Genomic DNA, 12,844 nt, shown 5'->3' on the forward strand with positions numbered 1-12,844 from the left:
ATCACATGGAGCTCAGCTGCTGCTGCTGAGCCAACAAGAAGCCCTTCCCAAACGTCTGTCTGCAGACTGCTACTCACTGAGTGAGTTCTCCACATCTCTGATGGAGTTTCAGAGAGAAAAACCCCAAAACTTACAGATTACGCTGTCAACTTTGGACAACTTTCCTGCTTAAAGCAGCAGCAGGACCGGCTGACTTCTTACCCCCAAAACGAAACCCAAGTTTCATTCCATTCATTTCTCAAGACTTGATGTAGTATTCAGGTTTGGCACAGCTATCCTGAGAGATGCCACCTCCAAGCACTGCTGTTTGCCTCCTTCACTCAGCTCTCCAGACACCACACACACAAAATGAGGTGGTGCTAGCAGAAACTAAATGTCAGTGCAAACATTGTACCTTCCTCTGGGCTACCCCCCTGGATTCTCCCTGATCCCCAGCCCCGTGGGATCCGAGCTCAATGGATTCAGGAGGAATCCCAGCTCTGTGAGGCAGAAAAGGAGCCCCCCTTCACAAGCCCACTGGGGTTCTCATGCAGCAGCCGTGTGCAAGGCAGGCTGAAGTGTGTGGCAGCGGTATCTCTTGTGATACAACTAAACTGTTCACTTCTCATCTCCAGCCTCTTTTGAAACCATTCAAAACAGATCTTCAAACATGATACTTTAGCTGCAGCTTTATTAATTCCTATCCATTTGATTAAGAATATTCTCTCCTGGATTTTTTTATTATCTTCAAGATCTTCCTCTCATTCTTCCCGCTCAGCTTAAGAAGAAGATTATTTCTTTTTCTTAAATCTGATTAATCTAGCAAGGTAAGAGAACAAGGATCAACTTTTCAATATTTCAAAGAGACAAGCTACCGGGAGATACAAAATTTCTGATTAGAGAGATTTACAGCAATCCTAAAACACACACAGAGCTGATTACATCGTGAGAGAAGCTTAAATTCATCGACAGGAAGACAAACTACAGCTTCTCCCTGCTGTCCTACTCCACTCTCAGATTTATGACCAGATTTGAATATAAAAAAAATGTTAATGAATGTGATTTATCCGTGTGCTGTCCTGGCTGTAATTGCAACGTGCTCTTGAGTTGGAAGAAAGCAATGTGGATGAGGACAGCAAGAGCTGCCACTTCACTTATGGCAAATCCAACTCAAGGAATTTGTTGTGTCTTTCCACTAATTTTAATAAATAATTTGGCTGGTACAAGTCCAGTTATTGAAGACTGAAAAAAGAGACACACCATCAGTAAAACCAAGGCTATGCAAACCTTTGTTTTGCCTAAATGTGAGAGCAGCTTTGATTACACAGAGATTAATCTAACATTTACAAATGTGCTGGAAAAGGCAAATCTGCTCTTAGAGACAGCTGCCCCAAACTGTTACGGATGTAATTGCTGTTTAAATTGTGGCTGCTTTTTGATCTTAAAGGGTTATTTAGGACAGCCCCTAAACTGAGGGTTCCCAAAGCCCCAGTAGAGGTCACATCCAGGAGTTTGGTGCAGAGTCCAGAAGAGCCAGTGCTGCTGGAGCTCAGCATTAAGGGAAAGCCCTTAAAACACTGTTAAGCTCTTAAACAAGCCCCCTTTTTTCCATAAAAATTCCCAGGCACATTCTTAGATCTTAATTCTCCCCCATTAAAAATTCACCTTTTGCAGTGACAGGTAAAATAAACTCCCCACCTTGCCGAGAGGGCCTGAAATCACAGCTGCAATAAAACCACAGCAGCAGCAACTCACACTTTTAACCAACCCTGTGCTTCACTGCCCGAACCTGCAACACAAAACCACCCAGGAGAAGCCCAGAGCTGAACATCCTGCTGCAGGCAGGGCACACCTGCAGCCCCAACATGGAATTCCAACACTTCACTCTCTTTTCCCTGATCTTCTCCATTGTGCTCCCACTCTTTGTCCCCTTCCAGGTGCTTGCCCGAGGTGAGCACGCCCTGGGAGGAGGAGCAGAGAGGCAGAAGCCCCAGCACATGCCCTGAACTTTCCAAATCAGCAGATTGCAGCCAGTGCAATCTAACAAAACAGAACGCAAATTATTATGGGAAAAGCAGCTTGGGAAGCAAGAACTCCAGAGTTTGCCTCCTCAGAAATAGCCCTGAGGAGGAGAACTTGCCACGCTCAGGGCACAGCAAATCCACCACGGTGCCAATGAAGGGAGATCACCCCCATCCTCCCTGTCCCTCCCACCGTGTCCCATAGGATGGCACAACACCCCCGTGCCTGCAGGGATGTGCCTGAAGGAACCAGCCCAAACAAACCACGTAAACAAACATCATTTCAGCTGCAATACTGCCTGGAAAGGCACCTGTGGAATCCTGTGACAGAGCCTTCGCTGAAACCTCCTCCTGCTGCTGCTATGGAAAGCCAGATTTTAGACGGTGTCTTTGGAATAATCAGCTCCCTGTTTGGCCAGGAGATTATCCTGCACCAGAGTTCTAGTTCAGGGGTTTATCCCGAACTAGAAATCACCAGCAACGAGACAAAACCCCCTGAGGCTGCTCTAGGCTAGAGCACAAGCAGAGGCTCGGTAGCTGCACTCGTGTTTCCAGCAAGTCCCGAAGCTTGCTGAGGCTTCTAATTCCCACCCAAAAAAAAAACTTGTGGAAAAGCGGAGGCTGCGAAAAACATTCAAGAAACAGCAAAAAACGCTCCCTACTCAAATTTCACCAGCGTCTCAAAATTTACTTTTACGGGTCGGAATCACACGAGGGCAGAGCCGAGGGCGTCGGGAAGGGCTGGAATTCCAGGGAAGGAAATCCCGGGAAGGAAATCCCGGGAAGCGGCCGGAGAAGGAGGAATCGGAGGAGAAGCTCGATTCCCGGCTGCGGCGCCCATTCCCCCCGGGATGGCTCACCCGCACCCCCGGCACTGAGCGGGGCACGGGGATAACTCCCCCCATAGAGCGGCCGCTTCCACCGGGATCAAAAACCCGGGAAAAACTCCAACCCCCCCCCCAAAAAACCCAAACATCCCACAATCATAAACAACACCCGAACCAAACCCAAACAAAGTCCAAATCCACCGACCCGCCTGGAAATGCCCCGGCGCGGCCCACGGAGGCGCAGAGGGGACTCCGCACCGGGGGCTCAGCACCTGGGGCTCAGCACCGGTGCGGCCCCACCGGCCCCGCTCCGCAGAGCCCCGGGGGGCGGCCACCGGCGGGCCCGCGCGGTGCCGGGCGGCCGGCTCACCTTCTCCTCGACGCAGTTGACGATGATGGAGGGGTACTTGCGGCTGAGCCAGCGGAAGAAGGCCGGCACTCCCATGGCGGGAGCGGCACGGGCAGCGCCGAGCGGGACCCGCGGCGCCGGCGGCACTTCCGGGGTCGAGGGGCGGCGCGGGGCGCGCCGGGAACGGAGGGAGGGAGGCGGGGCCGGGGCGCGCGTGCGCGAGGAGGCGGCGCCGCCATCTTGGGTGCGGGCTGAGTGCGGCGCAATGGCGGCCTGAGGGGAGGCCGGGAGCGTGAGGGGACAGCGCCCCGTAAAACGTGTCTGGGCAGCTCCTGGGGCACGAAAGGGACGCTCAGAGGGGAAAACAAAACCAGAGGGCACAAAAGTGATGTCCAGGAGGAAAAGCGAAGCCGAACTCCTGAGACAGCCCCAGTGCTGCCCTCACGCTCAGCCAAGACACAAAAGTGATGTCCAGGAGGAAAAGCGAAGCCTGACTCCTGAGACAGCCCCAGTGCTGCCCTCACGCTCAGCCAAGACACGCAGTGTGACAACTTCTCAAAAACCGCCATAAACGAACAGTTTAATAGAAGACTCACCTTCCCTTAGCGCCTTGTTAAAAAACAAGCATGGGGTGTTGCTGTAGCGTGTCACTATAGGACATGTAACAACATAACCTGCACGCACTGCTGTTCTCAAGGTGAAAAAAAGGAAGTTTATTTTTTTACTCCAATATTTATAGATTTTCTAAAGTGACAGTGGATTAGAGGGTAAAAGCGCCACTTCTCCAATGACACTGGACAAACCAACAGTTCATCAAAATTTTCCTCCTCCATAAAAGAATGCAAAACAGTAAGTTATCTACAGAAACTGTGTGAGAAAGTTTGTTATAAAAATGTAAACATCAGAAGGCTTAGAAAATCTTTTAAAAAAGGGTGCTTTAGGCTGCACACACTCAGCAGTGTTGCCCAACAAGTCAATAATTAAGAGAGAAATCGATGATTTATTTCAGCGCTGCATGAGCTGCATGCTCAACATATTCCCTAAATCCAGAACAACCACTGTTACTTATATTCAGAAATCCAGAGCTGGCAACTTCCCCAGCACAGCCCCTCTTTTAGAGGGGATCCATCAGTAATTTCCACGTGATTTAGGTAACCCCAGCCAACTCTTCCACCTGCTCAGGGGAAAGGTCTGCACCTCTTTTTGAGCTGTAGGTGTGAGTTTCAGTGTTACAACAAACACAGTTCAGCTATAGGATACACGGAATCTGAGTGCTTTGCCAAGTTAGGAATACACACATAGGCGCCAACATCTGGATTTACTACATCCTTAAGGCTTGGTGGTTCCAGCATGTCCTTGAGGAAAGGATGCACTAATGAGGTCTCTGCATGAAAATATACAAAGATCTTACATTAAAGAACATCCTGACTTCGGGCAATTTTGACTCATCCTGCGTGTGCGAACAACAGGAGCGATTCAGGGCACGGCTGCTCTGTGCCCTCTGAGGGGATATTTCCCTTGCTGAGAAATGTCTCCATGTGATTCCTGAGACCAACACAAGGCAAAAGAGCCGCCGTCCCCTTGCTCTGCCCATGGCATAAGCAAACACTGTTAATTTGTGCCCGTTTGACGGCACCAAAATGGAATTAAACGGCCGGGAATTAAACGGGATTAGCACGAGGCGGGTTTTGCTCCGCTGTGTCCCGTTGCTGCACATCAGCTCCGTTAGCAGGGCAGCCACAGGGCCGAGGACAGGGAACAGCGGCCCGGGAGCCATTAACAAAAATAACAAAACCTCAGCAGTGCTTGCTGAGTCAATGCCGCCGATTTGGGGAGCAGAGGGGAACCTTGGTACCTGGCTAATTCGCTGTAGAATAAATTAACCCGATATTGTGTCTCTCATTATTCTTATCCTCACTTGGCTGTTGTTAAGCCGTTTTCTGTTGTCGCTCCTCTCAGTAAAATCTGTGACTTGAATAAATTTCCCTTGCAACTTTGTAGTGGCACCACACCTGTGGTATCAGCGGAAGATTGTCCTTTATCTGTTCCTTACAAAATGTTCCCTGATTGAAGCTTCCTATTGTATTCCTTCCAGTGCATCTCCTCCCAGAATTTTGTAGGGATCACGGCAACTTAGCATGAACATTTTGTTTGTATTGATGGGCAATCAGTTGTTTTTCTGATAATGACGAAGAAAACAGAAGGCTGGCAGACGCAAATGAAAGGCAATCATCTTATCTTATAATTGCTTGGGTAAACAAGTGCTGGAAAAATTAATACTGCAGCAGACAATTCCTTGAAAAGTTGGTCTGAGCACGAGGAGCTGCTCTGGGTGGTGAGCCCAGGTCTCACCTGCCACCTGCACATCCATGAGCCCAGCACAGAGCGGCGCACCCTGGGCAGGAGCAGGGAAGGTTTTCCTGCTCGGGCACTTTCCTGGGATGAGTGGTGTGCCGATGGGAATCTGCTGGGGGTGTGTTGATTCCAATCCCCCTGTCTGTCAGCGTCACCTGCCACCAGGGCCGGGCTGCCGGGGTGACAGCTGTGAAGGAGCACAGGGAAGTTGACTGGCAGGATGTTTTGCATCTAATGAGTCTGTGCACAATAAGTGTATCATGAATAACGCTGCGGAAGAGCCCGGCTATCGCTCCCACACCAAGAGGCAGAGATTGCCTGCATGTGGCTCTACAGCCATCTGTCACCTGTCACGGGCCGCTGTCAGGGCTGAGCCGGACTGTGGTGGTGGAGAGCCCCACAGACTGGTGTCAGGCAGCAAAGTGGGCTGATACCAGCAGCCCAGAGCCACTCAGGAGGAGCTCAGAGCTCGAAGACACTGCGCTGCTGAGGCAATGTTCCTTGGCAGTGCAGGCTGCTGGATTTTTCAAGCGGGGCTGCTCCTCCTCTCCACGCTCCTCTCAGGCCTTGAGCAAGACACCCACCTCACAGCACAGGCAGAAGGCAGCAGTCCCACAGGACACAGGGAGCTGGTGTGGTAAAAAGGACATTAAAGCTCTCAGTATAGTCTGGCTTTAGTCACAGAATCACAAGGTTGGAAAGAACCTTCGAGATCAGAGTCCAACCCGTGCCCTAACACCTCAACCATGGCACTAAGTGCCACATTCAGTCTTTTTCCAAACAGATCCATGGATGGTGACTCCACCACCTCCCCAGGCAGATGATTCCAGTACTTTATCACTCTTTCTGTAAAAAAATTTTTCCTAATATCCAACCTATCTTTCCCTTGGTGCAGCTCAAGACTGTGTCCTCTCATTCTGTCAGTTGCTGCAGTCCTTTAGTCGAGCCCAGCAGTCTCCCAGGATGCCAGCCCTGGTCACAGACTCACCCAGCTCCATCCTTGCTGCAGCAGATTTCCCAGTTCCCAGAACATTCCAGGCTGCAGCTTCACTCATGGCAGACTGAAACCCACAGCAGCCAGCTGTGCCAAAGGCTCCTGCTCAGTTCCAAGTCATTTTGTGCTGTTCAGCTCTCAGCCTACAAGTTCCTCTTATTAAATGGAATGTTTTCCCATTTCTAGCTGGGTTTTGAGGGATGGGGTGCAGAGATTGGTGCCCATGTTGGGAGATGTGGGGCTTCAGCACAGCACAGCTTAATTGGGGTGCTGCTTTCTGCTTTTGAACTCGTCATCATTTATGAACAGCTTTAACATGTCCCCTGGTTTCTCCCTCCCAAAGAAAATCTCATGTTTAATGAACTTAATTTTAGATAAAAGGAATGAAAAGAAGAAAATTAAAAATGCATGAAGCTCCTGGAGTCATCCAATTACTGTGATGTCCACACAGCAACGCCAGCACGGATTTCACAAAGCAGGGAAAAGCAGGAAAGCACTGGGGCTTGCCACATGTAAATGCTGCTCTGTTCCAAAATGTGCTGAATTACAAATGGACATTTTATGCATTTTTTCTTCTTGATCTGCTGCAGAAGATAAAGATCAAACATGCCAGCCCACCACAGCAGCGCCTGTCTGCATACCCACAATGCTTGGCTGCTTCTTCCCAAACCCTGTTTAGTGCTGGAGTCCCAATATTGGGATGCCACAAGCCTTGGGAGGGGACTGTCATGGGGCAGGGTTCCTGTGAGAGCAGGAAAACACTGCAGGCCAGAGAGAGCACACAGACAATATATAGGACCCATTATGTTTATTTGGTATTTAAGTTTTCTTTGCCAGTTAAGTGACAGGCAGTGCTTCAGCCTGTGGCACACTCACTGTGTAAAGGAAAACACAGACTGTTTCTTCCCCAAAGCCAGTGGGAGAATCTCAGTCATAGAATTCATCAAAGTCATCTGAATCCGTGCCGTGGGTCTGTGGGCGCAGCGCAGCCTCGAGCTCGGAGCTGCTGTCATCAGATTCACCCCAGAACGCTGTGGGTGAGAAGAAGGAAAGCAGAGGTGTAAAACCTTTTCTGTGGCCCTGCCACTTGTCACAGCCATTAGCACGAGGCTGACCAAGGGCTGGGAGTTGGGAGCCCAGCCCCAGGTGCGCGTGTCTGGCGCAGTGTCCGGCAGTGCAGCGGCTGTGCTGGACAGCGGCCTCATTCAGCGCTCCCACTCCATTGTGCCACAAGGTAGCTGGGCAGAACATTTCCACTCCAAGCAATTTACTTGACCAGCTGCTGCCTGAATTGCAGCTTTGTCTACTCTCTTCCCTTTTCTCCCCGCTACTTGACCCTGCGATGAAGTCACCAGCGGGCCATGACATCAGAGTTGGCACAAAAATGGCAATGACATCACAAATGAAAAATCACCACTTGGAGATCAGAGCAGATCCAGGCAGGCCTGATCTCATGGAGAACACGGCTTTAACCTTAGGCTCTGGGAATCAGCAAACCCTTTCACTGACAGCAGCAGAATCCCACGGCAGTTCAGAGTGCCTGAGAGATTTTTGGAGATGTGAATTCTTCTGACCCATGGATAGGACAGAGCAGGAAGTGTGGCACATGAAGTCAGGGCCACAGTGGCTGACAGAGCCGTGCTCTCTGTTCCCACCTAATCCAGAGGCTGCTGGCTGTCCAAAGGCAGCGGGATGAGGCCCAGGGCTCAGCCAGGGACAGCAGGAGGGGGAAGGCTGTCACACTCACACAGACACTACTGATGGCACCAGCTCCATGAACACCTTATCTATAAATGCAGCATCTGCATCTTTCATCCTCCATCCCCGGCCCCCTGGGCTGCAGGAACATCAGAGCCAGCCCTGTGTTGGCTGCCACGCTGAACAGCTCCAAGAGAGGAAAGGGGCCAGGCATGCCAGAGCCTTTCAAGTGCCACCAAAGCAGCTGTCCTTGATGGCATCTGTACCCCTGTTCAATGCCACACTTCTAAAGGCTCCAGGCAGAGAGATCCTGGCCCCCAGCACTGCCCCGCTGGCAGAAGGCTCTGTCAGAGGCGGCTGCACGCTCTGGAGGGCCTTGCAGGGGGTAAAGGGGGAACTGGAATGTGTGGGCAGCAAAAACACACAGGGTCCAGACACCAATTCAGAATAAAAGCAGCCTGGCCACATAAAACCTTCCAGCTGCACCCACCCACGTCCCAGGTCACAGGGAAGACCAAGGAATGCCCTGGTTTCTCCTTCTCCAGTTCCCTCCACATGCTGTTAACAGGCGTTTGATTAAACCCTGCCAAGATCCCAACCCGTTCCACATCACCCCGCCACAAACACCTCCTCTCTGCCCTGGATCTGTCCTCAGCTCCCTGCTGGCTCCCACTGGAGATAGAGAAATTCCATGCTTCCCTTTCTCTCTACCTTATACAGGTCATAACATTGTTCTGGGAGGGCTTCTACGGTACAAATTTAACTAGAAAGACACTAATTTTCAGTAGTGTAACATTTGTCTCTTACCTTTGGATTTTATGGCAGGTACTGTTTCCTTCCGTAATTCAGTCCTGTAAAACATTTCAAACAATCAGCACAATGTCTCCAATAAAAAAAAGTGACTTTTTAAAAAATACTGTGAAATGGTTTGAAAAAACAACAGCTTAGTAACTTCTGTAACTATTTTTTTTTTCAAATAGCTATTTAATCACGGACTTCTTCACCTAAAAGGTGGAGAAATTCACGTGCAGGAGTGACACTGGTCCAGCAGTTCCTGGAGTCATTCCCTGGTAACGGCACTGATTTACACCAGCACTGAGTTAAGGTACAGAGGAGCAGGGCCCTGCCAAGCTGCTGCCACCTTTCAGAGCATGCAAAGTACAGAAAGACAAAATCCAAACAAAACCAAATCCCCCCAGTGCTGCTCCCTGCACTTCCTCCAGGTCCTGGTGCTGTCCCCCAGCCCCACGGCAATGTGCAATCTCCACTGCCTTTGATCTACCTTGATGTGTGTGCAGCCCGAGCCTGCTCTGCTAAATGGCTGCTCTTGTGTCTGGAGCATCACAGGCCCTTTTGAATCTCTCAAACAAGCTGGAATCATTTTGATCTTTTGTGCGCAGCGTGTGCATTGTGCTGGGGCTGGGGAATAATCACACGGGGGCAAACTGGGGGAGAATTAACTGTTACACCAGCAGTCCTGCAAGAAGCTCCAAAAATAAAGCTTCAGCTGATTTTAATAAGGAATATCAAATAGGAGATATTTGGGACATCACTGGGCCAAGCAGTGAAATATAAGTCAATGTCAAGGTGCAGTTTGAAGCTGTGGCCTCAGCCACAACAGGACTCTGAAATGTCTGTGATTTGCTGTGTTTCATTTAAAAATGTGGCAGCCAATACAGTAGTGTTTAAAGTGGGGAGCTACAAATATTCCACTATTGTGGAGGTATTTGTGAAGGAGACAAAACAAAGCAAAGATGATTCCTTGCTAGTGTTACCCTCAGTATTCAGTCAGAATTTGGGATTGCGGCTGGAAAGGCACATGTGAAGTTTCACACACTGCAGCTACCAGTGGTGCAGCCACTCTTCCTTTTAACTCAGAGAAAGCTCCCACTGTTTAAATCTCATTTCCTCTCCAAAGGCTCCTGCTTTGTGGGCAGAAATTCCCAGAATATTAAACACAGCCCAGGTTCCACCAAGGCACCAAACCAAGGCAGAAGTGCCAATACCGAGTGACAGCTCTGGCAGAGTACTAACAGTGATGTAACTCATAATGACCTTATTCAGTGAAAAACCTTAAACTGTTGGGCTTCAAATGTTTTCCAACATTCCTTTAGTGCACCAGCCCACTGGCTTTCCCTTTTATTCCAAACAAAACTCCACACTGCCTTGTACTCTCACTTCTCCTTCAAAGGCCTTCACTCAACAGGATACCCAGAAAGGATTTGAAGCCAGAGCCTCTGGGCTAATCCTGCTGAACACCCTGAGCTCCTGCTCCCTTTGCCAGATCTCCTGGTCCTCAGCACTTCCCAGGAGGTGCTCCATGCATCCCAGCCTATGAAAATCTGCTCAAGAGGCTGCACTGTTTTCCCTGGGGTATGGAGCAGGAAACCACTTGTTGCTGAGCTGTAGCTGGCGAGGCTTCTCCTATGGATGCTGGCACAGGAACCATTTCAAGTAGCAGAGGAGAAGATCAGGGGGCAGCAGCCATCGCTTCCCCTCGGCCACATCCCAGCTTGCTGCTGGAATGGGAGCGTGGGGTTCCTGGGATTTTCAGTTAGCTTCTCACAAAAGCCATTTGACAACTGAGTTTTCCTCAGTTCTGTCCCACTTCTCTCAGTGGTTGTTGTCCCACAACAAACACCAGCAGGTCAGTGCTTTGGGTCCAGTGCTGAGGATCACCAGGAAGGACTGCCCACATCTCCAGGCCCTGCTCTTCCAGATCCAGCTGAGGGATCCATGGAGAAAGGACCACCACGGCTGTAGAAACATCTGGAGACCTCACTGCCACCAGAGCTTCCCACAAAGAGAAAGATCAAAGCTGGCAGGAGAGCAGGGAGAGGAGATGTTTGTGTTCTACCGACCACCATCTGCTGCCTGGGGTTCATCTTCCAGGGCTTACCCACCAGGTGTGGAATGGGCTTCACTCCCCAAAAAGCCAAGCCCAGCCATCCCCAGAGAAAGGAGATGGGGACAGGGTGGCAGCAAAGACTCGCAACGAGAGCTGTCAGCACACAGATACAGAAAACGGAGTGAGGACATCAGAAAGGCCAGAGGGGGAACAGCAGCTCCAAAACCAGCCCAAACCTGGGGAATGCAGCAGGGGATAAACCCTGGGGTGAGGTGTGTGCGGCTGGGGAGGTGCAGCAGCACCTTGGCGCGGCGCAGCAGCTGCGCTCACCCGCAGCCGCAGCACACAATGGGCACAGACCTCCGCCGAGACGGTTTTGGGCTGTAAATGGAGCCAGGCCGGTTCCAGCGCCTCCACTAATCCCCGCCCTGACCCTCCGATATCCATTTACACATTTGCTTCTTCCCTAAAATAATTCCAAACTGAACCCAGGCTCTGACAAAGAGAAAACCCAAACCAGTTTCACTTCAAAGAGCCTTTTAATCTCCCCATTTCTCTGATGAAACAGGCTTTTTGTGTATTGAAGATGCTGCAACAGTAAGAAATGAAAAAGCTCCAAGAAAATATTTTTTCCTCTATAATGAAAATTAATATTAAGAGGATGATGCCTTGTGAAAGCTGACCTAGAACAAAGGCTAGATGGAGTTAAAGAAAAAAGTAGGGATTTATGAAAAGGATATCCTCAATGGATGCACCTTGGGCAGTACAAGAGCCCAGCCAGGGCTACACCCAAGATGAACCAAAATGGTCACAAAAATGGATGACTGGTCACAAGATCCCTCAATGTTACAAGTTCTGGTCCATTTGCATATTGGAATTAATTGTCCAGTTATAGCTTTAGGATAGGAAGTCTCATCCTTCTTGTTTTTCTCTCTTCATTCCGCTGTTGTTTGTGTTCTTGGGGCTGAGATTTGGATTGTTTGTCCTTGGTCCCCAGCTAGAGAGGGAATTGTTTTGTCTCCCTACTCTATGAAGAGAGCTTGCTATCCCTTAATATGAAGCTCAGATCTACACACTAAAGCAGTACAGAATCAGAAAAATATAAAAGCTAAAACCTGAGGCATCAAGGAAAATTCCAGGACAACAAGAGCCAAGGTGATCAAGGGAGCTTGCTGGAAAACAGCAGAAAACATTTACTGTGGCCTGAGGTCTTCTTGCTAAAGCACCTGTTGAATTTCTATGTTTTAGTGTCAAATGAAAAAGACACCCAAAAATTTGGGAAATGCTAAATGCCAAGAGAGGAATTTTCCCACCCTGGGAAACCAAGTACCTACAGTACATATTCTGCACAGTGTCACATAGGCAGTATAAACTCAAAAGTCCATTCATCATGCCAGAGCTGGAGTAATAACACTGAATTTCAGTAATTTCACTGTGAGTAGGACGACCCTTATTTTAGGATACAAAGATTTCTGTCGAGCTGCATCTAAGACCAGTCTCTGTTTGGATTCACCACGCTGGAGAAAAAAAACCCCACTGACACAAAGATGCATCACAACGCTGCAAGGAAGCTCTGCAGGAGAGCAGGGGCAGTGCCAAAAAATCCACTGTTCCCTCTGTGCTCAGCTGGCAGATGTTGGTGCCTCTCCCCACACACCTGGCAGGGCACTGCTTCTGCAACAGCTGGGGGTGCAGGCAGAGGAAACAAAGCTCACACAAACAGCTGGAACAGCAAAGAATCCTGCTGGAATTTTCAGTCAGCTTCTTACAGAA

General features: G+C 49.7%; 2 protein-coding genes across 2 annotated transcripts in view; both read right to left on the reverse strand.

Moving 5' to 3' along the window:
* The window catches only part of XRN2 (5'-3' exoribonuclease 2), a 32,515-nt gene extending 29,170 nt beyond the window's left edge, over positions 1–3,345 (reverse strand). Inside the window, exon 1 of the mRNA XM_059469091.1 lies at positions 3,198–3,345. Coding sequence (XP_059325074.1) covers positions 3,198–3,272 — 75 coding nt within the window. The 5' untranslated portion in view covers positions 3,273–3,345. The remainder of the gene's footprint in view (positions 1–3,197) is intronic.
* Positions 3,346–7,330: 3,985 nt separating this feature from the next.
* The window catches only part of KIZ (kizuna centrosomal protein), a 28,750-nt gene continuing 23,236 nt past the window's right edge, over positions 7,331–12,844 (reverse strand). Inside the window, 2 exon segments of the mRNA XM_059468954.1 lie at positions 7,331–7,556; positions 9,031–9,074. Coding sequence (XP_059324937.1) covers positions 7,453–7,556; positions 9,031–9,074 — 148 coding nt within the window. The 3' untranslated portion in view covers positions 7,331–7,452.

The sequence above is a fragment of the Ammospiza nelsoni genome, chromosome 3, assembly GCF_027579445.1.
Source record: "Ammospiza nelsoni isolate bAmmNel1 chromosome 3, bAmmNel1.pri, whole genome shotgun sequence".
Lineage (NCBI taxonomy): Eukaryota > Metazoa > Chordata > Aves > Passeriformes > Passerellidae > Ammospiza > Ammospiza nelsoni.